General features: G+C 45.2%; 1 protein-coding gene across 1 annotated transcript in view; it reads left to right on the top strand.

The window, feature by feature from the left end:
* Window positions 1–6,106: 6,106 nt before the first annotated feature.
* Window positions 6,107–23,960, top strand: part of LOC144783032 (olfactomedin-4-like) — a 57,703-nt gene continuing 39,849 nt past the window's right edge. The window contains exons 1-2 of the mRNA XM_078662216.1: window positions 6,107–6,175; window positions 15,932–16,084. Of these exons, the coding sequence (XP_078518342.1) occupies window positions 6,131–6,175; window positions 15,932–16,084 (198 nt within the window). The 5' untranslated portion in view covers window positions 6,107–6,130. The remainder of the gene's footprint in view (window positions 6,176–15,931; window positions 16,085–23,960) is intronic.

Genomic DNA, 23,960 nt, shown 5'->3' with positions numbered 1-23,960 from the left:
TATCATCAGTGCTATTCTCATTGTTGTCATGAGCACTAGTCCCATTGTTATCAACAGAGCTATTTGCATTGTTACCATCACCACTAGTCCTGTTTTGTCATCAGGGCTATTCTCATTGTTGGCATCTGCACTAGTCCCATTGTTATCATCAGTGCTATTCTAATTGTTGGCATCGGCACTAGTTCCATTGTGATCATCAGTGCAATTCTCATTGTTCGCATCGGCACTAGTCCCATTTTTATCATCAGTGCTATTCTCATTGTTGTCAAGAGCACTAGTCCCATTGGTATCATCAGCACTATTCTCATTGTTGTCATTGGCACTAGTCCCATGGTTATCAGTGCTATTCTCATTGTTGGCATCGCCACTAGTCCCATTGGTATTATCAGTGCTATTCTCTTTGTTGGCATTGGCACTAGTCCCATTGGTATCATCAGCGCTATTCTCATTGTTGTCGTGGGCAGTAGTCCCATGGTTATCGGTGCTATTCTCATTGTTGGCATCGCCACTAGTCCCATTGGTATCATCAGTGCTATTCTCTTTGTTGGCATCAGCACTAGTCCCATTGATATGATCAGCACTGTTCTCATTGTTGTCATGGGCACTAGTCCCATGGTTATCAGTGCTTTTCTCATTGTTGGCATCAGCACTAGTCCCATTGTTATCATCAGTGCTATTCTCAATGTTGGCATCAGCACGACTCCCATTGTTATTATCAGTGCTATTCTCATTGTTGGCATCGGCACTAGTCTCATGGTTATCAGTGCTATTCTCATTGTTGGCATGGGCACTAGCCCCATTGTCATCATCAGTGCTATTCTCATTGTAGTCAGGAGCACTAGTCCCATTGGTATCATCAGCGCCATTCTCATTGTTGTCATGAGCACTAGTCCCATTGGTATCATCAGCGTTATTTTCATTGTTGGCATCGGCACTAGTCCGATTGTTATCATCAGGGCTATTCTCATTGTTGGCATTGGCACTAGTTCTATTGTTATCATCAGCGCTATTTTCATTCTTGGCATCAGCACTAGTCCCATTGTTATCATCAGCGCTATTCTCATTGTTGGCATCGGCACTAGTCCCATTGGTATCATCAGTGCTATTCTCATTGTTGTCAGGAGCACTAGTCCCATTGGTATCATCAGCGCTATTCTCATTGTTGGCATTGGCTCTAGTCCCATTGGTATCATCAGCGCTATTCTCATTGTTGGCATCGGCACTAGTCCCATTATTATCATCAGCGCAATTCTCATTGTTGGCATCGGCACAAGTCCCATTGGTATCATCAGCGCTATTCTCATTGTTGGCATCTGCACTAGTCCCGTTGGTATCATCAGCGCTATTCTTATTGTTGGCATCAGCACTGGTCCTGTTGGTATCATCAGCGCTATTCTCATTATTGGCATTGGCACTAGTCCCATTGGTATCATCAGCACTATTCTCATTGTTGGCATGGGCACCAGTCCCATTGGTATCATCAGCGCTATTCTCATTGTTGTCATGGGCACTAGTCCCATGGTTATCAGTGCTATTCTCATTGTTGGCATCAGCACTAGTCCCATTGTTATCATCAGCGCTATTCTCATTGTTGGCATCGGCACTAGTCCTATTGGTATCATCTGCACTATTCTCATTGTTGTCATGGGCACTAGTCCCATTGTTATCATCAGCGCTATTCTCATTGTAGGCATGGGCACTAGTCCCTTTGGTATCATTTATTTATTTTATTTTATTTAAAGAGTTTTATATAGCGCGAACAGGACCCGTGGGTATCAGAGCGCTTTACATATTATGAGGTAGTAAGGAGATACAACTTATACAGAAGGAATGTATCAGTATATATGACAATAAAAGACAATTAATTACAATATCTACACTATTCTTTCCGTGGCCTGAGGTAATCTGATTTTGGTAAATTAAGTTCAATTAGACCTGTATCTGGGCTTGTAAGTTCCATCTTCTCCGCCCTTGTAGTATAACTCTGCTTTTAAGTTAGAGAGTAGCCAGCTAGAGTTAAGGCAGGAATTTGCTCATTAGAAATATTTTCGTTTCCTTCTTGAATGTTGCTGTGTTTGTTATCTTTCTGATGTTTGGTGGAAAAGAGTTCCATATTCTAGGGGCAGCTCCGGAGAATGCTCTATCATCAGCGCTATTCTCATTATTGGCATGGGCAATAGTCCCATTGGTATCATCAGTGCTATTCTCATTGTTGTCATGGGCACTAGTCCCATGTTTATCAGTGCTATTCTCATAGTTGGAATCGGCACTAGTCTCATTGTTATCATCAGTGCTATTCTCATTGTTGGCATTGGCACTAGTCCCATTGGTATCATCAGCGCTATTCTCATTATTGGCATCGACACTAGTCCTGGGCGCGCCACTGCGAGCCATCTGGTTTCAATTATCGTGCCCGTTTCTGGGCACAATAATTGAAACCACATGATGGCTGGTGCACGTAATGGACACCAATAGGCCAAGGGCGGTCCCAGAATGGCAAGTAAAAACCTGTACTGAATTAGTTGATCAAGTACAGATTTAAGAAACTTGGAAGCTCTGCTGCCCTAGGCACTAAGTTGTTGCAGCAGCAGGTCAATGTGTGTGATGAGACACATGAAAGAACCCCACTGTGCAGGTGCTCCTCTTCCTGAGCCCGCCTTTGGCCTATTGCGTGCTGACTTTGTAAAAAACACCATACTGCTCGTGCGTGTGCCTTTCCTAGGTTAGTTTCTGAAACCCCATTTTTACCTACTAAATGTCTTGTGCAGTGCCTGCCATGCAGTGCAGGGACATGCAGGACATGCTTCTTTGGACATCGCGTCGGTGTTGCTGGCAGCAGCAACCGCCGCAATGTTAACGCTAGGAGCGAGACCTAAAAACGGATGACATTTTTAATAAGGAGAAAAATCAAGATTTTGTTTTATTTGCTATTGATGTAAACATATGTTTGTTGCATCCTTACTGGATTATAGAGATATGTGTGGGTGACACATAGATTTGATTTGCACAGAAGGGAAATTGTTGCCTTTTGTGATTAAAAGCAAACAAATTATTGGATGTCTCCCACCATCCTTCGGAAGCACCAGCATGTTTTTGCCTGCTCAAAGTGCCAGAAAGTTGGTCAGGGGAATTCTTCAGGGCTATCAAAGGAATTCAGGATTTTACTCTACATTCTGTGACTGGAACTCCTATTTCAATAATGTGAAATTAGGTTCCAGAATGGCAAGTAAAAACCTGTACTGAATGAGTTGATCAAGTACAGATTTAAGAAACTTGGAAGCTCTGCTGCCCTAGGCACTAAGTTGTTGCAGCAGGAGGTCAATGTGTGTGATGAGACACATGAAAGAAACCCACTGTGCAGGTGCTCCTCTTCCTGAGCCGAGGCTAGAAATCTGGGTCCATATTTATAATTTGTTCACACAGCCCAATGCAGCAAGCCAACGTGCTCCACTGCGTGAAAAGTAAAGGCCAGGAATGCTCAGTGTTTAACATTATATGGTGCATTCCTGTCCTTACCTAGCTCTGGCACACATATTGCTGCCTAGTCCTAATGCACACATCTTTATGTCATGGTGCAAGTCTGTCTGCATTGTAGGCAGGATTGTTTTCGTGCAGGAAGTGCCACATTCCACCACATAAATAATCCTGAGAGGTATTTTCCTCTTTCTATGTGTGCTGTAGAATGCATGCAAAAACAACAGTTGATGGACAGAATGCAGAACAATGTCATACATTCACCCCAGTACAGAGATCTGGGCCTAAATCCATCATTTTTTTGCACTCCACACCACCCCAGTTCAGACATGGCCATATGCAAATCAGCCTTGACCCTGTGCCTCATGGGAACAGTCCAGCCCGAACTGCCAAGCCATGTCTTTCCTGGACCGGAATCAAGCATACTAGGACCGGTTTCTGGCTATCAGCCGTCTTCACCCAGGATAGCTTGACTCCAGTGGTGTGGAGAGCATGGGACTCACGTCTGAGCATACCCATCCCACTCCGGGTGACAAATGCAAAAACAACAGTTGATGGACAGTATGCAGAACAATGTCATACATTCACCCCAGTACAGAGATCTGGGCCTAAATCAATCGTTTTTTTGCACTCCACACGACCCCAGTTCAGACATGCCCATATGCAAATCAGCCTTGACCCTGTGCCTCATGGGAACAGTCCAGCCCGGACTGCCAAGCCATGTCTTTCCTGGACCGGAATCAAGCATCCTAGGACCGGTTTCTGGCTATCAGCCGTCTTCAGCCAGGATAGCTTGACTCCAGTGGTGTGGAGAGCATGGGACTCACGTCTGAGCATACCCATCCCACTCGGGGTGACAAATGCAAAAACAACAGTTGATGGACAGAATGCAGAACAATGTCATACATTCACCCCAGTACAGAGATCTGGACCTAAATCCATCATAGTCAAGCTATCCTGGCTGAAGATGGCTGATAGACAGAAACCGGTCCTAGGATGCTTGATTCCGGTCCAGGAAAGACATGGCTTGGCAGTTCGGTCTGGACTGTTCCCATGAGGCACAGGCATATGGCCATGTCTGAACTGGGGTGGCTTGGTGAGCAAAATAACGATGGATTAAACCCAGACCTGTGACTGGGGGTGAATGTTTTGCCATTGTGCAACATTCCGTCCATCATCTTGTGTATTTTGCTGTTCACCCTATGTGGGAAGGGTATGCCCAGACGTGGGTCCCGTGCTCACTAAGCCACTGGAGTCAAGCTATCCTGGCTGAAGACGGCTGATAGCCAGAAACCGGTCCTAGGATGCTTGATTCCGGTCCAGGAAAGACATGGCTTGGCAGTTTGGTCTGGACTGTTCTCATGAGCCACAGGGTCAAGACTGATTTGCATATGGCCATGTCTGAACTGGGGTGGCTTGGTGAGCAAAATAACGATGGATTAAACCCAGACCTGTGACTGGGGGTGAATGTTTTGCCATTGTGCAACATTCCGTCCATCATCTTGTGTATTTTGCTGTTCACCCTATGTGGGAAGGGTATGCCCAGACGTGGGTCCCGTGCTCACTGAGCCACTGGAGTCAAGCTATCCTGGCTGAAGACGGCTGATAGCCAGAAACCGGTCCTAGGATGCTTGATTCCGGTCCAGGAAAGACATGGCTTGGCAGTTCGGTCTGGACTGTTCCCATGAAGCACAGGGACAAGACTGATTTGCATATGGCCATGTCTGAACTGGGGTGGCTTGGTGAGCAAAATAACGATGGATTAAACCCAGATCTGTGACTGGGGGTGAATGTTTTGCCATTGTGCAACATTCCGTCCATCATCTTGTGTATTTTGTAGAATGCATGCAGCACGCGTAAAAGGAGGAAAAATAAAGATATTCCTCCTTCTCACGCGTCACCTTGGGAGGCGTCGCATTTTGATTCCCAGGCCTACCACTAATGGTAAATCTGAGAATGCACTAAAACCCACTGGTGGATGCATGAGAATACCCACGCTCCACACACGGAACGACTCCCTGGGGCAGAGTACTACAAGGCAGCGATTTTTACTTTTGCCATACAAGGTGATCTTGGGTAGCTTAATAAATCTCACTTAGGTTCTGTGTCGCCCTTGTGCCCCCTTGAGTGGCACAAGGGTGACACAAAACCTTCATAAATCGGACCCACGGTTGGTTTCCATGCCTTACCATAAACAGTGTCTATACATGCCGCAGCTTTCACCCTGCTAGGATTGACAAAATTCACCAGTGGCATTTAATTCTACAAATGTGCTTGTGCGCGTTAAGCACATTACAATGAATAATGCAACAAAACAATGTCCTGGGGGGAAATTCCAGCATCTTGTAACTCAGGCACCAATGTTTGCAGAAGGGAGTGGGTGTGGAAGGAGAGAGAGGCTTTGATTGAGGACATGCAACTCCTCCTGAAATGCCCCAGGCCTGATCCCCTCAGGGCAGAGCGGCTTTAACTCTTTTACAGGAAGGGGATTTCTTAACCTGTGTTTGCACGAGACTTACTGAAGAGAGCTAATTTTTTTTTCTATCTCTATGGGGACATTTCAGCACATCCCTTCCTGGACACAAAGGGCTATAAAAGGGGCGAGTGATGCTGTACAGCGGGCAAAGCGAGTCAGAGGGCAGTTTGGGTGAGCAAGATGCTGCCATACCTTCTCGTCGTGTTCCTCCTTCAGAGACTTGCCGTGAGTATTACTCAATCTAGAGACGTAGTACACCTTCACGTGCGTTATCATTACACTTTTTATCGACTCTTTTCACTTTCACCCTGGTCCTTTATGTTTGGTTGCAGTCTTCATCCGAATGCACTTTCCAGAGCTAAAGTGTTTCTTTATCATGCCTAAGTACCTCGTCCGAGACCGTTTGTTTTCCTATGGGGTCTGGGACGTGTAGTCTTCACTTTCTAATGATAGAATGGAATGACAAACCCTGGCTGAATAGGATACTCGCAGCGGGAAACAACCTTTACAACGCAACTTTTACAACGCACTACCATTACAACGAAACTTTTACAACGCAACATCCATTACATCGCATGCCATTACAACGCAACCATTACAACTCATGACACTACAACGCATACCACTACAACGCATGTCATTACAACGCATACCATTACAACGCATAACATTACAACGCATAGTACCCTTACACTATCCAACACTTACCCTACTGTTGCACCCCCTGGAGTTAGAATAGTAATTTTTACCCCTACCTTATCCAACACTTACCCTACTGTTGCACCCCCCTAGAGTTAGAATAATAATGTTTACCCCTACACCAGTGGTTCCCAAACTTTTGACTCCTGAGGACCCCCATTGAGTCACCACTGGAAGCCGGGGACCTCCAAGCAATTTGTATAAGTTAAATTTCAAAATTAAAACAGTAATTCGAAAAAATACACACATGTGCACACAAAACAAATACTCAAAGTACTAAGGATTTTGGGGCCAGATGTACGAACATTTCATTTAGCGCCTCGCAATTGGCGACACATTGCGAGTGGCAAATTGCGAGTCGCTAAATGAAATGTACAACAGTCTGTTTAACACTGTTTGGGATTCCGAATGGGGTCACAAATTGCGAGGTTCATTAATATTAATGAGCCTCTCGCAATTTGCGAGCCCATTGGGAATGCCAGCCCTCCCAGGGATGGTGGCCTGCTGGGCTCTGCAGGCCACCATGTCTCGGACTGCTTTTAAATAAAGCAGTTTTTAAAAAAATGCAGCCTGTTTACCATGCATTTAAAATAAAAAAGAAAATGAAACGTTTTCATTTCATGTTCTAAGGGCAGGCAGAGGTCCCTGGAACCACTGCCTGCCCTTAAAAATAATTGTGCATGCATTCGCAAATGGGAAGGGGTCCCTAGGGGACCCCTCCCCATTTGCGAATGCATTACCATCTACTTGAAGTAGGTGGTAATTGCGACTGTTTTGCGACCGCAAAACATTTGTACATGGTTTTGAGACTCCCTATTTGGAAGGGAATGCCCCTTCCAAACAGCAAGTTGCAAAACCTATTTAGCGAGTCGCAAACAAATTGCGACTCGTGAAATAGGCTATGTACATGGTTCAATAGGTTTTTGCATGCATAAACGGGATCGCGAACCCGTTCGCGCATATAAAAACAGATCGTACATCTGGCACTTAGTATTTTATATTGAAGCAATAGCCCCTCTGTCACATGTATTTCATTTGTTTTATAGCATCTCTCATACCATTGTAGGATGTCAGAGCACTTTAGATCACACACATATAGAGACATTGAATCATACATGTAAATCAGTGTGTATATAAAATGTTTAAAGAGTGCTTGGTCTGGAAAAGCACAAACTCAGTATTCAGAACATAACACAGTGGCTAGCACTGACTTTAACATTAAAAATGCATTTCCACCCAAATACATATTTTTAGCAGCATCAGGATAATGAATAACTGGTAAAAAATATAAGTTAATAACTGGTACCATACAGTTTGCAAGCAGCTCTTTGATGACAGTGTATGGTTTCCCTGGGCTAGATTATGATTGTCACTTATGAAGTGCACAGTAACAAAAGAATTTCTGTGACAAAAGCAGTAACCACGAACCTATGCGCATAAAATACTGCTTTTAAGATGCATGATACACGTTCTTTGCAGTAGGCACATTAACCCTCTGTGCTACATTAGTTAAATCAAAGCTGCCACTGAACAAAACTCTCCTCAGCTCCGGCAGGTACATTAATCACTGGCATTCTCTTGACACTTTTATTGTTGCTGGAAGGCTGCTAATTATACAAGAAATGTTTCTGTGCTTTTAAAACTGTTGCCTACAGACCCCTTGGGAATGTGTCACGGACCCCTGGGGGTCCGCGGACCACAGTTTGGGAAACACTGCCCTACACTATCCAACACTTACCCTACTGTTGCACCCCCCTGGAGTTAGAATAGTAATTTTTATCCCTACACTATCCAAAACTTACCATACATGCAATGTAATGTTATGCGATGTAATGGTATGCGTTGTAAAGGGAGTATGCGTTGTAATGGAATGCGTTGTAAAGGTAGTTTTTAAAAATTAGTTGTAATGGCATGCGTTGTAATGGAATGCGTTGTAATGGATGTTGTGTTGTAAAAAATGCGTTGTAAAGGTATGCGTTGTAAAAGTATGCGTTCTAACGTCATACATCCCTCGCAGCTGTATCTTTGAATAAAGGCGCTCACCTTTTATTCAGACTGGTATTTACACATCTCCGCGCCTGAGGTATTTTTAAGTGCATTCCCCGTTTTCTCGCGCAAGTTCGAGCTCGAGACACTTCCATTGCAGTAAGGCGGGACAGTTGTTGAGATAGCTCCTTTGGCTAATGCACCAGCTCGAAAGATCTGTGTGCATTCAACAGCTTCACGCTCGGCATCCGGACCAAGCCTGTCATCCCTCCAAGGTAGACAACATTAATCGTGCCCTATCAGTGTCACCTATCAGTTTCAGTTCGTGGTGACTACATATCAATCTGACTAGCAGGTTTCATTTTTAGGAACCTGGCTGCTTAAAGCTCAAGAATGCAACATCATTTTTTTAGGACCAAAGTGTTCGCGTTGTATTTGGGTTTCTTTCAAAACTGGCAAAATACTTTTAAATGGCTTTGGATACCAATCGTGCACATCTACATTGATACCCTATGCTCGACTTGTGTGTTAACTGTGCCTGTTACACGCTCTACATTCTATTGTATTTCGAGTGTGTTTTGTACTGATACATGTTTTTTTCACGATTGACGTATTATTTTATTTTGCTTCTTCTAAGAAACTGAAACCAGTTGCTAGTTGGGGGTGAACAAAAGGTAAATTGAGACAATAACCCCGAACTCTCGGTGCATATACGTATTTTATAATATACTCCCTAACAGTGCCTTTGACACTGGGGGGGGGTAGATCTACAAGAAACTAACGCAGTGCAGTGCAGCAAGTCATTTTGCTGCGCCGCGCTGCTTCAGTTTCGAAGCACAGGGATGCAACATATTTACAACAATATGTTGCACCCTGTGCTTCCCCCTGCGCTGGCGCACAAACTTCTGCCATGCACCGGCGCAGGCACCCTTGCACCATGGTGCAAGGGGGAAACAATCTTAACGCCAGCATCACATCACAATGCCATTACAACACGGTCATTACAACGACGCGTTGTTACCACACAATGCCATTACTACGCAAGTCATTACATCGACTTGCAGTAGATCGCGTGCTAACATTAGAAATAGTAGTTTACTATTCCAAAACCTTACCTTCTGTTACGTAGGCTGGAGTTGGAATAGTAAATTATACATTTCTAATGTCAATGTCGATGTAATGACTTGCGTAGTAATGGCTTTGGTTGGTAACAACGCAGTCGTTGTAACGACCGTGTTGTAATGGCATGCGTTATGATGACTCACGTTGTAACGAGTCATATTCGGTGCAGTAAGGAACACCTTCCTACACAAAAACAATCCAAGGCATTTTGCTTTTTCCATGTGTGCTGCACAAGGCAGCACACATGGAAAAAGCTAAAACGAGGAGAAATAATGTATTTCTCCTCATTTTGCCAACTTAAGACCAGGGTATTCCTTGTCTTAATTTTGGCTCTGCCTCCTATGTACGCCACCCTTGTATATAGGGGGCAGCGTCAAATACAATGGGTGTTGAGGTGGAAAGTCTACCACAACCCCCACTGCACGCCCCTTTCAAGCTAAACATAGCATGAAAGGGTGCCATATGTACATGGCAGCGTTAAGCCACGTTAAGTGGGGTGCTCACCACGAGACACCATCTTTGTCCCCATAGGAGTTGCAAAAGACAGAGCCAAGGAAGACACACCATCCCATCGAAAAGGAGGACCAAAATTTGCCAAAAATGACAATGCGATTCTGGGGTGCCAAAGCACACGATCAGCATTTCTCATCTGCTGGTGGCCATTCACTTCTAGATCCACCTCGGGTATCCCAGAAGTTTAGTGCATGAGCTAAGATGTCACAGTGTGCCCTGGCAGGGACTAAGAGGTATGAGGTCCCTCTGGAGCCATAAAGCTGAGGTGTTTATGAATTGGTCACACGCGTATCTTATCCCTAATGGTGGCTGGGACTTACAATCGGGCCTGCCCTTGGAAAGGGGATGTATATCGGAAATATGTGCAATTATATTTATAAAATTTTGTGTGGTGTACGCACTGCTGCGGTGATGCACATGTTGACATTACTGAACTTGTATCTCTTGCTGGATTTGAAGTAAACTTGCTTCATCCTAACCCAAGCCAAATTGTGTCCTTGAGTTTATGGGAGTAGTAAAAAGGTATAGTTTAGGATCGCTTCCATTGCACAAGTGAGCGTACTATGGATTGCTCCCGGTTATCTCACTGACTCGCTTCATGGTCTCAGTCCTGTAAGTAAAACAGGATTGCACTCTCGCCTGAGCTACACCACTATAGACATCACTGTCTTCCGTGATACTCATACTCAAGGAATGTTGGATGGAGCCCACCTGAGGTACTTTACTTACGGGTCTGCCTCATCCATTTCCAGTTTCTTGGAGGGGGGCATCCACCTTACCCCAAGCTGTTGACTCACAACATCTGAGCTGTAGAGTGAGTCTGCCCAAGGAACTCTGTTCTGTAGGTGGCCTCAAGAACTCTAGTCCAAAGCTTCACTCCTTCAGTTGAAAAAAAAAAACAGAGGCGCACATATACCCCTTTCCTTCCTTGATTCGCGTTTCCATTAGCAGCATCCACTCAGAACACCCTGCATAACTTATGCTTCACATGCTCCGGTCATATATTCTATCGAACTTGAGAGCATTCAAATGAGTGATGCTTCCCTTTGCATAACTAAAATAGCCACAATATGGGGCATATTTACAAGGAAATGTCGGAGCGCGGAACTGTGCCAAAATTGGCAGCGCGGAACTCCGTATTTACAACAATATGGTGCACCCCAGTGTTTTCCCTAGTGCTGGCGCTAAAATTACCTGTCTAGCACCAACACAGGCACCCTCGAACCATAGTGCAAGGGTGCCTGCGTTTCAGGGAATGATTATTTTGAGCAGAAAGGGCGTGCAAGAGTGTTGCTTAGGGCGGTTGACCACAACATCCATTGCATTTTGATGCTGCCCCAGATTTACATGGATGTGTAAATCTGAGGCAGCACCAAAAACTACCACCATGCAATAGCAGGTGTTAGAATGGTGCAACGAGGAAGAATACGTTTATTTCTCCTCGTATTTGCTTTTTCTATGCGTGCTGCATTTGGCAGCACAGCAGCACAAATAGAAGGAGCACATTTCCAATCATGATTGATATTAGTTTTTGGCGCTGCTTTAGATTTACACATCCTTGTAAATCTGGGGCACCATCAAAATGCAATGGATGTTGTGGTCAAACGCCCACTGCTTCACCCTTTGCACACCCTTTTCAAATTAAGGGGCATATTTACAAAGAAGTGGTGGAGTGAGGCGTTAGCTGTCATGGCTTAACGCCTCAGTCCGCCACTTCAGAAATGCAAGGTTGCACCATATTAACAAGGATATGGTGCAGCCTTACATTTCCGCCTGCGCTGGTGCTACACTTAGCAGTGTAGCACCAACGCAGGTGACTGCATGCAGGTGAAGATTGTTAATGTGTAGGAAAGTGTTCCTTCTTGCACATAAACTATCTTTAAATGCCATTTTGTCACTTTTATGTGTGCTGCTTAATGCAGCACACATGGAAGTTACATTTGGTTTTTTTTTAAGGATTGTTTATGTGCAGGAAGGGTCACCTTCCTGCACATAAACAATCCATGGCATTTTGCTTTTTCCATGTGTGCTCCACAAGGCAGCACACATGAAAAAAGCAAAAACGAAGAGAAATAAAGCTTTTCTCCTCCTTTCACCAAGTTAAGACTAGGTTTTCCCTGGTCTTAATTTTGGTGCTGCCTCCTATTTACGCTGCCCTTGTAAATAGGGGACAGGGTCAAAATCAATGGGTGTTGCGGTGGAACGCCCACCGCAACACCCACTACCTACCCCTTTCACACTAAGCATAGCGTGAAAGGGAGCCTTATTTACAAGGTAGCTTTAAGCCACGTTAAGTGGCTTAATGCTGCCTTGTAAAGAAGGCAAAGCCCCTTTCGCCACAGAAACACAAAAAGTGACGTTCCGGTGGAAATAGGGGCTTGTACATATGCCCTTAAGTGATGTGTGCAAAGGGGCCCTATTTACAAGGCAGCGTTAAGCCACTCAAAGTGGGTTAGTGCCACTTTGTAAATATGGAGAAGGGCATAGCACCACCAGAACGTCGCTAAAAGTGATGTTCTGGTGGTGCTAACCGCTTGTAAATATTACCCTTAGGAGTTAACATTGGATTTTCAGCAACGAGCTCTACTGAGATTAACACTTTAATGCACCCAAAGAAGTACATTACTGAGTAGCTCTAAACAACATGCCCCGAGACCTGTGACTGCACACAGCTCGAGATGCTTTGTAGCCGCATAGAGCAGCAGTACCCAGCATCATTGCTGATTGGCTCAATTTGCACCTCATTTCTTATCAGCAAAGCGGTTGTGCTCAGATAGCTCACCCAACAGCTGTATACCAACAGCATGAGCACCAGGACTGGCCGTCATTCCGAGGACTCCGTTGTCTTCACGGACCTTAAACGGGGAGAGAAACAGTACATATCGCCCGAGTTAAAATGGCATTTTCTGCCAGTAATTGTAGCCTCTTCTCGGTCCATGATGTGTGCCTCTGCCAAAAAAGAGCATTTTCCAAAACAGAGGATTTGAGACATGTAGAATGCACACTAAGGGCACTATCAGCTAGATTCATCAAGCTCAATTGCGCTCGCAAAGGGCCAGATTCTGAGAATCTGGCCCTTTGCGAGTGCAATTTTTGCATTTGGGATTCATCATCCCAAATGCAAAAATCGCTAATATAGAATTCGCACATTTGCGAGGAATTGCATTTAAGGAATCTCTATTTGAGATTCCTTAAATGCAATTCATTAACCATTTTTTCATTGCGAATTCGCAATTTTTGGTCGCTATTTACCACGAAGTCTGACTTCGTGGTAAATAGCGAAAAAATAGAAAAAAGCACTTTAGTGCATTTTTCTCACTTGCATGTTACATACACACATGTCCTTTGGACATGTGTGTGCGCAACACCTGTGTAAATTTGCATATCAGGGGTGCTACAGGGTGTCCTTTGGACACCCCTGGCACCCTTGAATTCGCATCCTTATTTGCGATTAGCTAATTGCTAATCGCAAATAAGGCATAACTCCCCATTCATTCCTATGGGCCTGTAGGCCCATAGGAATGAATGGGAAGTTATTCCTTATTTGCGATTAGCAATTAGCTAATCGCAAATAAGGAAGCTGTAGGAATCGCAATAAATATTGCGATTCCTACATGAATCCCGTTTTGCGAGTCTGTAATAGCGATTCCTTATGAATCGCTATTATAGACTCGCAAAACGGGTCTTTGATGAATCTAGCAGAAAGAGTAGCTGACTTTAAGCAGCAAGGCAAAGGACAAAACACTGAAGGCTGCAATAGCGGCCAACCGAAAAACACGATGCTAGAAACCTCACAATCAGGGCACAAGTCCTAAAAAAAGAAGTGGGGGGACGCTGTCACCGGAAGTGACATCATGACAGGAAGTGACGTCACGAGAGGTGGCTTGCACCATCGGGCTCATTGCCTCCCCACGCTCACCCCTTAGATACAATTGCATCTGAGAAGCCAGCCGGTGAGCAGCGTGCTGTGAGCTCCGATCTCGTCCCAGAGAGGCCAAAGAGTGAAGTCCAGCTGTTTGGCAGGGGGGACGGTGTCCACCCGGTAAAATAAGTGGGGGGACGCCGTCCACCCGCGTGGTACCCTGACTCGAGCTCTGCTCACAATAGAACAGTTATCTGCATTGAGATATCTAAGAGGCACTGAAAACGGATAAGGACTTAGTGGAGCACGTATTATGGACATTTATTCACTGATATAATATTTATGACACTGTTTCTCCTGGAGTTGTTTTTGTCTCCTGTACTGAAATAGCGTGCCTGCCAAAAATCATTATAATCATTGTAAAAAGTGTCATGCACAAGTATTACCAAGATACTTTATGAATACAAGCATGTACAATACTCCCTTTGCAACTAACTTGCTTAGAGAAACACAGGGGCAGATTTACAAGCCCCTTGTGCCACCGGTACGTCACCTTTTGTGTCGTACCAGTGACGCATTTTACTGGCCCGTATTTACAAGGACAGGAAAAGCCACCCTGCGTGACTTTTCCTGTCCTTGTAAATATGGCCCCTTTGCAGGCAGCACTTTGCGTGAAATGGGGTTCCATGGGTTTTGCTGTGGGTGTTCCCACGCAACACCCATGGAACCAGACACATTTCCAGATTTACGAGCAATCGTAATTTTCTTTTCCTATTTCTATGCGCGCTGCATTGTGCAGCAGGCATAGAAAGAGGAAATCACCTCTAATGATTGTTTTTGTTCAGGAAGGGTTCCCTTCCTGCACATAAACAATCATTGAAACAATGACGTTTTTCAACTTCTATGTGTGCTAATGCAGCGCACATTTAAGTTGAAAAACGTCATTTCAGATTGTTTTTGTTCAGGAAGGTTTCCCTTCCTATACAAAAACAATCTCCCCATGATGTAGGCATCCTTGCACCATGGTGCAAGTGCCTGCGCCGGCGCATGGCAGCAGTTTGTGCGCCAGCGCAGGGGGAAGCACAGAGATGTGACATATTGTTGTAAATATGTTGCCTCCCTGTGCTTTGAAAGTGACTCAGTGCGGCGCAGCCAAATGGCTTGCAGAACACGCTAAGTCATTTTCTTGTAAATCTGCCCCACAATTTTTAACAAACCACATGCTTTTTAAAGTATGACGTTTCACTATTTAAAGCTCTTTGTTTGGTATTCAGGGCCCTTCATGGACAAGGTCCATCTCCATTGCAGGACTTATTTTCCTGGTATACCCCGTCCAGATCTCTCCGCTCGGCCTCAGCTTGCTTGGTAGTAGTGCCCAAGATTGTGAAGACCCGGATGGGAGGTCGGTCCTTTAGGTTCACCGCAGCACGACTGTGGAACTCTCTACCGTTGTGTCTGAGAGGTATGGGAGATCTCCCTTATTTCAAGAAAGCTTTAAAAACACACCTCTTTCCTAGAACAATGTAAGCTGGCCAGTAGCTGGAAACATCATGTATGGGTAACAATAGTCAAAAGCGCCAGGATACCCGTTGGGTGACAGCCATTGCGCTATACAAGTATGCCAATACAATACAATACAATACTATAAACACAAAGCAAAACCGTATGCTTGTCTAAGCTTGTTTCTGTTATCCCTAAACCCCTATACCCTCCGGAAGCAAACAGTGGTCCCTGGAATGGTCTCCTGAACTGAGCCAACATGTCTGACATCTGTTTATATTTTCTTTTCTCTGCCGCAGGCTGGACAGAATGTCAGCGGTTCAGTAGATGATAAAGGCAACTGCCTCTGCAAGGTGATACTCCCAGATAACACCTTCCCCATGCCTCGAATGGAGTCCCTGGAGTTCACGGCCTACCATCTGAACATCAGCGTCCAACAGCAACTTACAAAGGTGAGAGAAATGCCCCCACCATCCTGCAGGAATGGAATTTGTGCTGCTCCTTCAGTGGTTGAGACAAAATGGGTGCCCCCATTTGTAATATTTAGTAAGCTATCATTGGGGCAAGAGGGGGCGCATCACGGGCCACAGACACCAGATTGTGTGGAAAAGGTCGCTTTATTGAAACAGGTGCACATTACATAAACAACCCTGGGCCCTCCGCCTTACAAAATTACAACTTAACTATACACTATGTTAAACTACCCCCACCCCCAAATGTCCCTCCCCTCAATAACTTTAAATCTGCAAGTCTCTACTTTCTCCTGCGCTGATCTTCCGCACTTGAGATCTTTAACCCATTCCAACGGCCGACGGGAGCACTCCCTTCCTGGTGCTGCGAACGGCCAACAGCAGTCGCAGCCCCGCCCACCTTTTAGAACACCCGCACCGCAGCAGAATTGCCGCCACATTTAAGGCTTTAACCTCTAAATTCAGGTTTACTGCATCTACTCACCTCTTACTAACTTAACCTCCTTATGAACGTTAAACTTTCTGCCTCTTCCAGGCGTGAGCTTTTCTACCTGGTCCTCTTCAGCCTGGATTGCCCTTGTCAACCAAAATAACATTCGCTAACCCCTGCCAACTTTTTGGACAACTGCCTCTGCACCTGCTTCAAAGCAACACCATATGCACAATCCCCTTCCCTGCTACCTGTTTCTCGATAAAGGCAGCCCAGGGAAAGCCAAAAAGACAAAATTGACCAACTAGCTTGCCAACCAAGGTGGGACAATTGCTTTCTATGACCAGCCACCATGTCACCAAAGACAAAATGGTCGCTGGTTACTTAAAATGTCTGCATTATATAGTGGGCTGTCGCAATAGCTAATTATAGACCAAATATAGCAGTGCAGTCGCTGAACTGCACCAATGTCCCAGACCTCCTGGGGGGCAGACCACCCGTTGGTCGGCTAGCTCCAACATCCGTTATTCAAAGCAACTTTCGAAATAAATGCAGATGTGGTTCATTTGCCTCAGGTACCATATCTCCTGATTTACATATCAAAGCAGTTTTTACTGAACGTCTGCTAAAGTGCATCTTTATCGTTATAAAATATCATATTGTAGGGCAGCCCTAGATCATAGATTAGAGACTTCAGGGGATGGCACAAAATAGCTGCCTTCCTTTCAACAATCCTTGGCAAACTCAGTAGGTCTTGCCTGTACGACATATTGGCTTTATCAATTGTGTTAGGCTGTGGTACAGCCTCGGGACACAGTGAAGAATCATCAAAGTAAAAGAAAAGTTAAAAAGGTGCAATCATGAATCCATCATTCCAAGGATGTGCACATGTGTCAGAACACATACTTGTATGAGAAGAATGATGCAGGCACCATTTGCTTTCATTTTCTGTTTACAGGTCCATGATGGCAGGTGCTATTTGGATTGGTAAACAAAAAATAAACATAAAGATTTTTGTGCAAAAGGGCCAATGAAAAAAACACAGTGAGTGTTGGAGGCAGTGGGGTTGTAACAGAGGAGTGGGTGGGAGGCATAATGGGAAAAAGCAGCACCTGGAGGGTGGGGACGGAGAAGTACAACAAAAAGAGAACAAAATAAAGAAAACAATATTTGAAGGTGATTTGCTCTTTCTATGTGTGCTGCAGAATGTAAATATGGGGCAGGGCTGGCGCCCACAGAACATTGGAAAAAGTGACGTTCCGGTAGCGCAATCCCCTTGTAAATATGCCCAATGTTGTCTCATTTTGTGTAGTATGAATGAGTTGCCGTTCATTTTTTCTTTAAAAAATCATTGAGAACCTACATTATATTATTTTCATATAGATGTAAACCATGCATTTCTGAATGGGAAACAGTACTAGTATTGATAAGAACGGTGGGTATCACTTTCATACAGTGCATCTAAACAGGCACAAACCCATGCTGACACTTGCACGCAGACATATAGGTACGAGGAAAGAGCAAGGAAGTTAGAGGTTATCATGCAAAGACCCAGGCATGGCCAGCACAGGTAAAAGTGGAGAGGTGGTGGGGAGGGGCAGGGTCAGGGGTGAGGTGGGGCTGGGGGAATCGGAAGCTGACAGGTGACGGGATAGGTAAAATGAAATGAAAAATGAATAAAACCACGTACTCGCGCTCACCTCCTCGCCCCACCCCGCACCCACCCCTCTCCACTAGCCACCGCTCTTACCTGTGCTGGCCGCACCTGCAAAGACCAACACAGATTCAGCTGGCAATTCCAGCGTTTGCATTGACGGCTGCAGGTAAGAGCAGGTGGGGGAGGCAGTGGCCCCTAAAATTCTGCCGCCAGGGGCTGAATGCATCGAACGACCCCCCCACCCCCCGCCCTCCCCTTGCTATGTCACTGAGAGGCCACATGGCAGCTGTGCTAATACACAAATTTAAAAAAAGGAAACACATTTGCCCAAATTCTGAGTCATCTGCACACCTACGTTCAACATTGGGGTGAAAATGCTTGTCAAATGAGCATAAGTTCGTTGTTTACTCCCACTACGTAAATTCAAACTCATAAAGGAATTTAATCATGCATAATATTAGAAAAGCGAAGAAGCGAACTGCCTTTTTGAAACATGATGGTTGTTAAGCCTCTTGCTCTACCAATCGAAGAGCGGGCACGTCCACCAATGGCACCCTAATGCCTTTCTTACTTCTACAACATGATTAGCATGAGTGAATGCCACACGCAGCAGTCACATGGGCTAACTGGCAATGCTGAAGGGGTTTGAAAGAAGTGTCATATATACAATCCAGCAAGTTTATTACACTTTACGGGAAAGTCGTAGCCCATTAGCCTGGGTCCTGAAACATCTACTTATCTTTAACATGGAGGGAAAGTAAGCACCAAACTGCGTGACACGCCAGGTATGGGAATACATGCAGAGAAATATTACCTTTCAACGGTAAATGGTATAGTCCAAAGCTCTGTTTTTAATATAAAATTAGGGCCTTCGGTGGTCATATCACTAAAAATACAAGATTTAAAAAAAATATTGGGGCATATTATCAAGGGATTTATCTCCGCTTTTTTGGCTTTAAAAGCCAAGAAAGCGGAGATAAAATTGTCTCCCTATTACCTAGCTGTCGCTAACACCAGTTAGCGACAGCTAGTAGGAGATAATGACCATCTTGGGCCCCGCTTTGCATATCAGAGAAAGTTATCACTAATGACATGCAAAGTGGGCGTGCCAAGATGTTAACGACTGGAAACAGTCGCTAACATCGCTATGTCCTATTACCAACTTTTGGAGATATTCGCGCTAAGCGCGAATATCTCCAAAAGCTAACACCTGCCCTGAGCAGTTCTTAGCCATGTTATCCAATGGGAGGTGGATAACATGGCTAAGAGCATTTGCTCGGTAATGCATGAATATCGCTGACTTTTCAGCGATATTCATTCATTTCGGCCGATTTTATTCGCTTAGGAGATAAACCTTGATAATATCAAGGCTCCTAAGCGATAAAAATCGTCGCTACACGGCAATAAAATTATTGCCGCTAAGCCAACCTAGCGATAATTATCGCTAGTTGTTGGTAATATGCCCCACTATTGTCTACGTGTGCTCATGGAAGGTAATTTCTATGGACTGCAACTCCGAGAATGCTAAAGTGATTCTGGTATTTTACTTTTGGGTAAGGTTTGCTGCAACCCACCCCAAGTCGTCGGTTAGTAGTTGAGCTCCAACCTGGTCATCTAACCAACACTGGATGATGAAGTTCATAAAGCCACAAGGGATTTCGGCCCTCTTTGTCCCCCTTAAATGCCCTTAATGAGCCTATTTTTGGGCTGCACAAAAAACATATTCATATGTTTTCACTAACACCAGATAGGAGTTATTTGCTCACGAAACATGCTTCTGTGCCCTGCATTAACTGTGTCCTATAAATATCCCGCAGGGACACTTTGCAGTAGCTGCAGCCTCTAGCTGACCTAGTCAGAATTCATCTTGCTGAGCTTAAAAACCTCTATAAAAATGCATTTCACATGAATATGTGTTTGGCACAAAGGTCGTTACAGCTCAATGCATGACATTCTGTGTGATCTTGGGTGCGCATTTTAATTCCCCTTCTGTGTCACTATCACTCAAAAGCAAATTGAGATCACTAACTGTGTCTTTTTCAGATCGACTCGGGAATCTCATCACTGTGCCTCTAAATGTTATAGAAGTGGACAGTCGAATTAAGTGTCAAGCCCGTGTGACGTTTTATTAAATTTACCTTAACATGAATAAACAATCGCCTTATACTGTTATTATAATTTTACTGGATATGGGAGAAGCAATATTCCGATGGTATTATGTCAAAACAATATTTTTCTGAACATGGACCTCCTGGGGCTTGACAAACCATGACATTAATTAGGTCTCCCCGCTGCTACCAGATCGGCTCAGCACACATGCTATCTGCAAGCAGGGTCTTAATAGCAGCTCTACAATGTGCAGCGTGCAGAGGAAAAAGTGACATTAGGATTCTGATATGCGCATACTGGAGCAGAACAAAACAGGAATAAGCAAAAGCAAACTTGTAGAAGAGGTCAGAAGAACTAAATCACAGGCAATAAATACTAGATACAATCCATTACTTTGCGCTCACTCGGCGCAAGAGAAAAAGGCAGAAACAGTGCTCCATGTGGATGCGTACTTGCACAACAATCACAACATTTCTCCACACTGTCTGACTGAACATAATTAACCTCATTGAGCAGGCAAGCTAAAGAGCAACAAATAAGCAATCCATTAAAAACACTGGCCGCCTCGCAGCTGAACCATGCTCACAGCAACTCCTGGATCGAAGCCCTGCTTCCTGCATGCAAATTGGTATCCGCGAGATTACAGGTTCCGGACGGCATCTGCGACAGGCCAACACCATGTTACAATGCACCAACCCAAGCACGGAGTGTTTTACTGTCTCTGGTATCATTAGCTTGAGGAGTGTGCATAACTGCATACATTCCACATGTGCTTCCACGTAAACAAGATTGGTAAACAAACTGTTAACCTGCTGCCATTTCACACTTAAGAATGAACCCGTTCCTATCTACGAGTCCCCTGCCTTCCCTCTCACAGTTTCACTTTCCCGCTGTAGACACCGGGGAGTGTGACGGAACCATGACTCCGAGCAGCGCTCCCAGATCACGGTGAGGGAGGAAAGGATGAAGGTAGTCAGAGCGGGGCAGAGATGGTCATAACACTATTGTCTCAAAGAGGTGACGTGTGGCCTTGAATTAAACAAGCATTTGCAATGCAATAGGACTCGAATATACATGAATCCTATTGAATTGGAAACAGGAGTGGGGGCGGGTGCGAGAAGGCAGGAGCACGACCAGGAGGGGGCGGGGGCCCCAAGAAGTCAGGACTGTGGGAGGGGGGGTAGGAAGGGACGGGAAGAAAGTAGTCCGTGCAGTAAAGGGGCCAATAACCATGGAAGGATACAAATGACTGACATGGCTGTCATGGGGAGGGACTAAAAAGCTTAAAACCAATCGGAAGGCATCATTTATAACCTAGACCAATGAAGAAGATGGACCGGAGAGTGGGCGGAGCATCCACAAAGCTTCCACACTATAGTGTATACTGCATGCCTCGCAAAGCGATGGCAGCGCATTTGCGCTGCAACACTAGCGAGACCTCAAAATGATGCAAAAGTCCCTAGACTGATTGAGGTCTGCTCTTCTATTAGGAGGTTAGGTTTTGAGAAGGGTGTGAGATATTAGAGCACAACATATAGAAATGAGCACAGAGGTTCCATAAAATGGTCAGGTGTTAACCCTTCAGTATTCATGGATATTATAACCCAAAAATCCAAGAAAATATGATTATGTCTTTGGAGGGATCCTTCTTAAATTCACATTTTATAACGGCATTTCGTGACATTGCGGTTGCAATCTCTGGAGATCTAAAACTAAAGAATAAGTTAAATGCTCAACAGTGCTCAAAATTAAACCAGGAGCTAAAAGAAGCATCAAAGGCTACACCTAGGGACAAGGAAAAGATATGTCCTCTACGAAAAACTTATAAGCAAACATTAAGCATGGGGAAAATAGAAATCTGGTGACTGGCATGGGAAAAACTGGTCCAGGCGGCTGAGACACAGGATACCATTCTATTTTGGATGACAGTAGATCATCCATTTTTCAAAGAACTGTTAGCCAGCAAGATCAAGACCCTAGTATCACCTGAAGATTGGGTAAAACGCTTCGAACATATATTTAACCCAGAGAAAGAGTGTTAGAAATGGGATTTCTGGAAGATAACCCCTTCTCACCCCCTTGGTAGCTTGGCAAGAGTAGTCAGGCTTATCCCAGGGCAATGTGTAAAGCGTTTGCGCAACTCACTCACACATCAGCGACACACTAGGCACACCATAAAGGAAACTCCACACAAGGTTAAGTAAAAAATAGTCTTCGTATTACTCATGAACACATTAGGACGTAATCACATAGGTACACTCTACCACCTGGCACTAGGTATTACTTTACAGGGGATTAAATACATTACATGGCCAATCGGGCCACTGTCATAAACAACACATCTCACAGTTAGAGAAAACAAACAGTAACTATTAGTAAAGGCACCTGGCATAAACACATTATGCCTCATCACATTAGGCATTAATCACATTAGGCCTAAATCACTTTATGCCTACATATACTCAGCAGTGCACCATAGTGACCCTAGTAAGTCTCACACATTATAGAATCTCTTCTGATAGGAGAACACTCCATGTACATTTACCTCAGGGCAACACAATCATGATATTGTACATGGGGTGTCAGAACCCTGGCAATTTACTACCCTACATCTAATACAGTTAGGGCACGAATGCGAGGGCGTTAGCATGAAGTATATCCTCTCCATATTACCACCACATCATGCTGCCTTCCCAGCACACAACCCTGTGCCTCGATCACGCTGCCGAGTAGGCTGGCACAGCTTCCATGCCACGGGAGAGTGGCCCGGCCACTAACTCGGGCCAACGGGACCAATCCTGCCCCCTCGCCTCGTGAACCGGTGCTCTGCATGCTCCCCGGTGCCTGGCCCCAAGTGGGCAGACTCCCCCAATTCAAAATGGATACTCACTTGTTCCCTGGCTAGGAGGCAGCTGTCCGCGATCATGTGGTGCAGCTGCCGAATACAGAACTTGCGGGGCCGGTGCTACCATGGCCCGGGTGTAAGCAAAAGGAGGCTCAGCCCCTCTTACCACTCCTCAGGGGGCTGAGCAAATGCTCTCCCATATGGTGGCAGAATGACACGGGAGCCGGGATGATCCCGCCCTTGCGTCTGCTCCACTCACGGGGGAAGTGTAGGAAACAGCCAAGGGGAGCCCACGGGCCTCCAGTCCTGACCTCAGCACTGGTCTCGCTTTCCCAAGTATCTGCAGCACAGGGGGCTCTCCTCGAGCACGGGAGCCCCCCTAAAACCAGGCTTAGCCTTTGCTTGGCTTCCGGCTGGTTTCTGCTTGCTGGCCCGCCCACAATGACTACAGCGCTCCCTCTGCTGCAGAGGATCTCCAGGACCGGAAATCCTCGTCCTCCTCACTCTGTTGGGCAGCTCGGGTGCCACATAGCAGAGCCCCGGCTGCACCCGTGCAAGGAGCGCCTTACGTCTTGTTGTCCCTCCTCACAGATGCAGTGGCAACTTCTCTCGGGTGTGCAGTCCCTCTCAGCCCCACCCATGACCAGGCTCGGCTCCTGTCTGACTTCCTTTCTTCTGTCCGAGGTTAGGTGCTCCTCAAATATATCAGGCACAAAAGGAAAGCTAATAAGAAAATTCAGGGAGTTACCCTTCAATGAAAAGGGAATGGGTATCTCAACGATAAAAACAAAGGTTTCCCTTTTCCTGGTTATTGTGA

Source organism: Lissotriton helveticus, chromosome 9 (genome assembly GCF_964261635.1).
Source record: "Lissotriton helveticus chromosome 9, aLisHel1.1, whole genome shotgun sequence".
NCBI lineage: Eukaryota > Metazoa > Chordata > Amphibia > Caudata > Salamandridae > Lissotriton > Lissotriton helveticus.
This window is presented reverse-complemented; position numbering and strand designations above follow the sequence as displayed.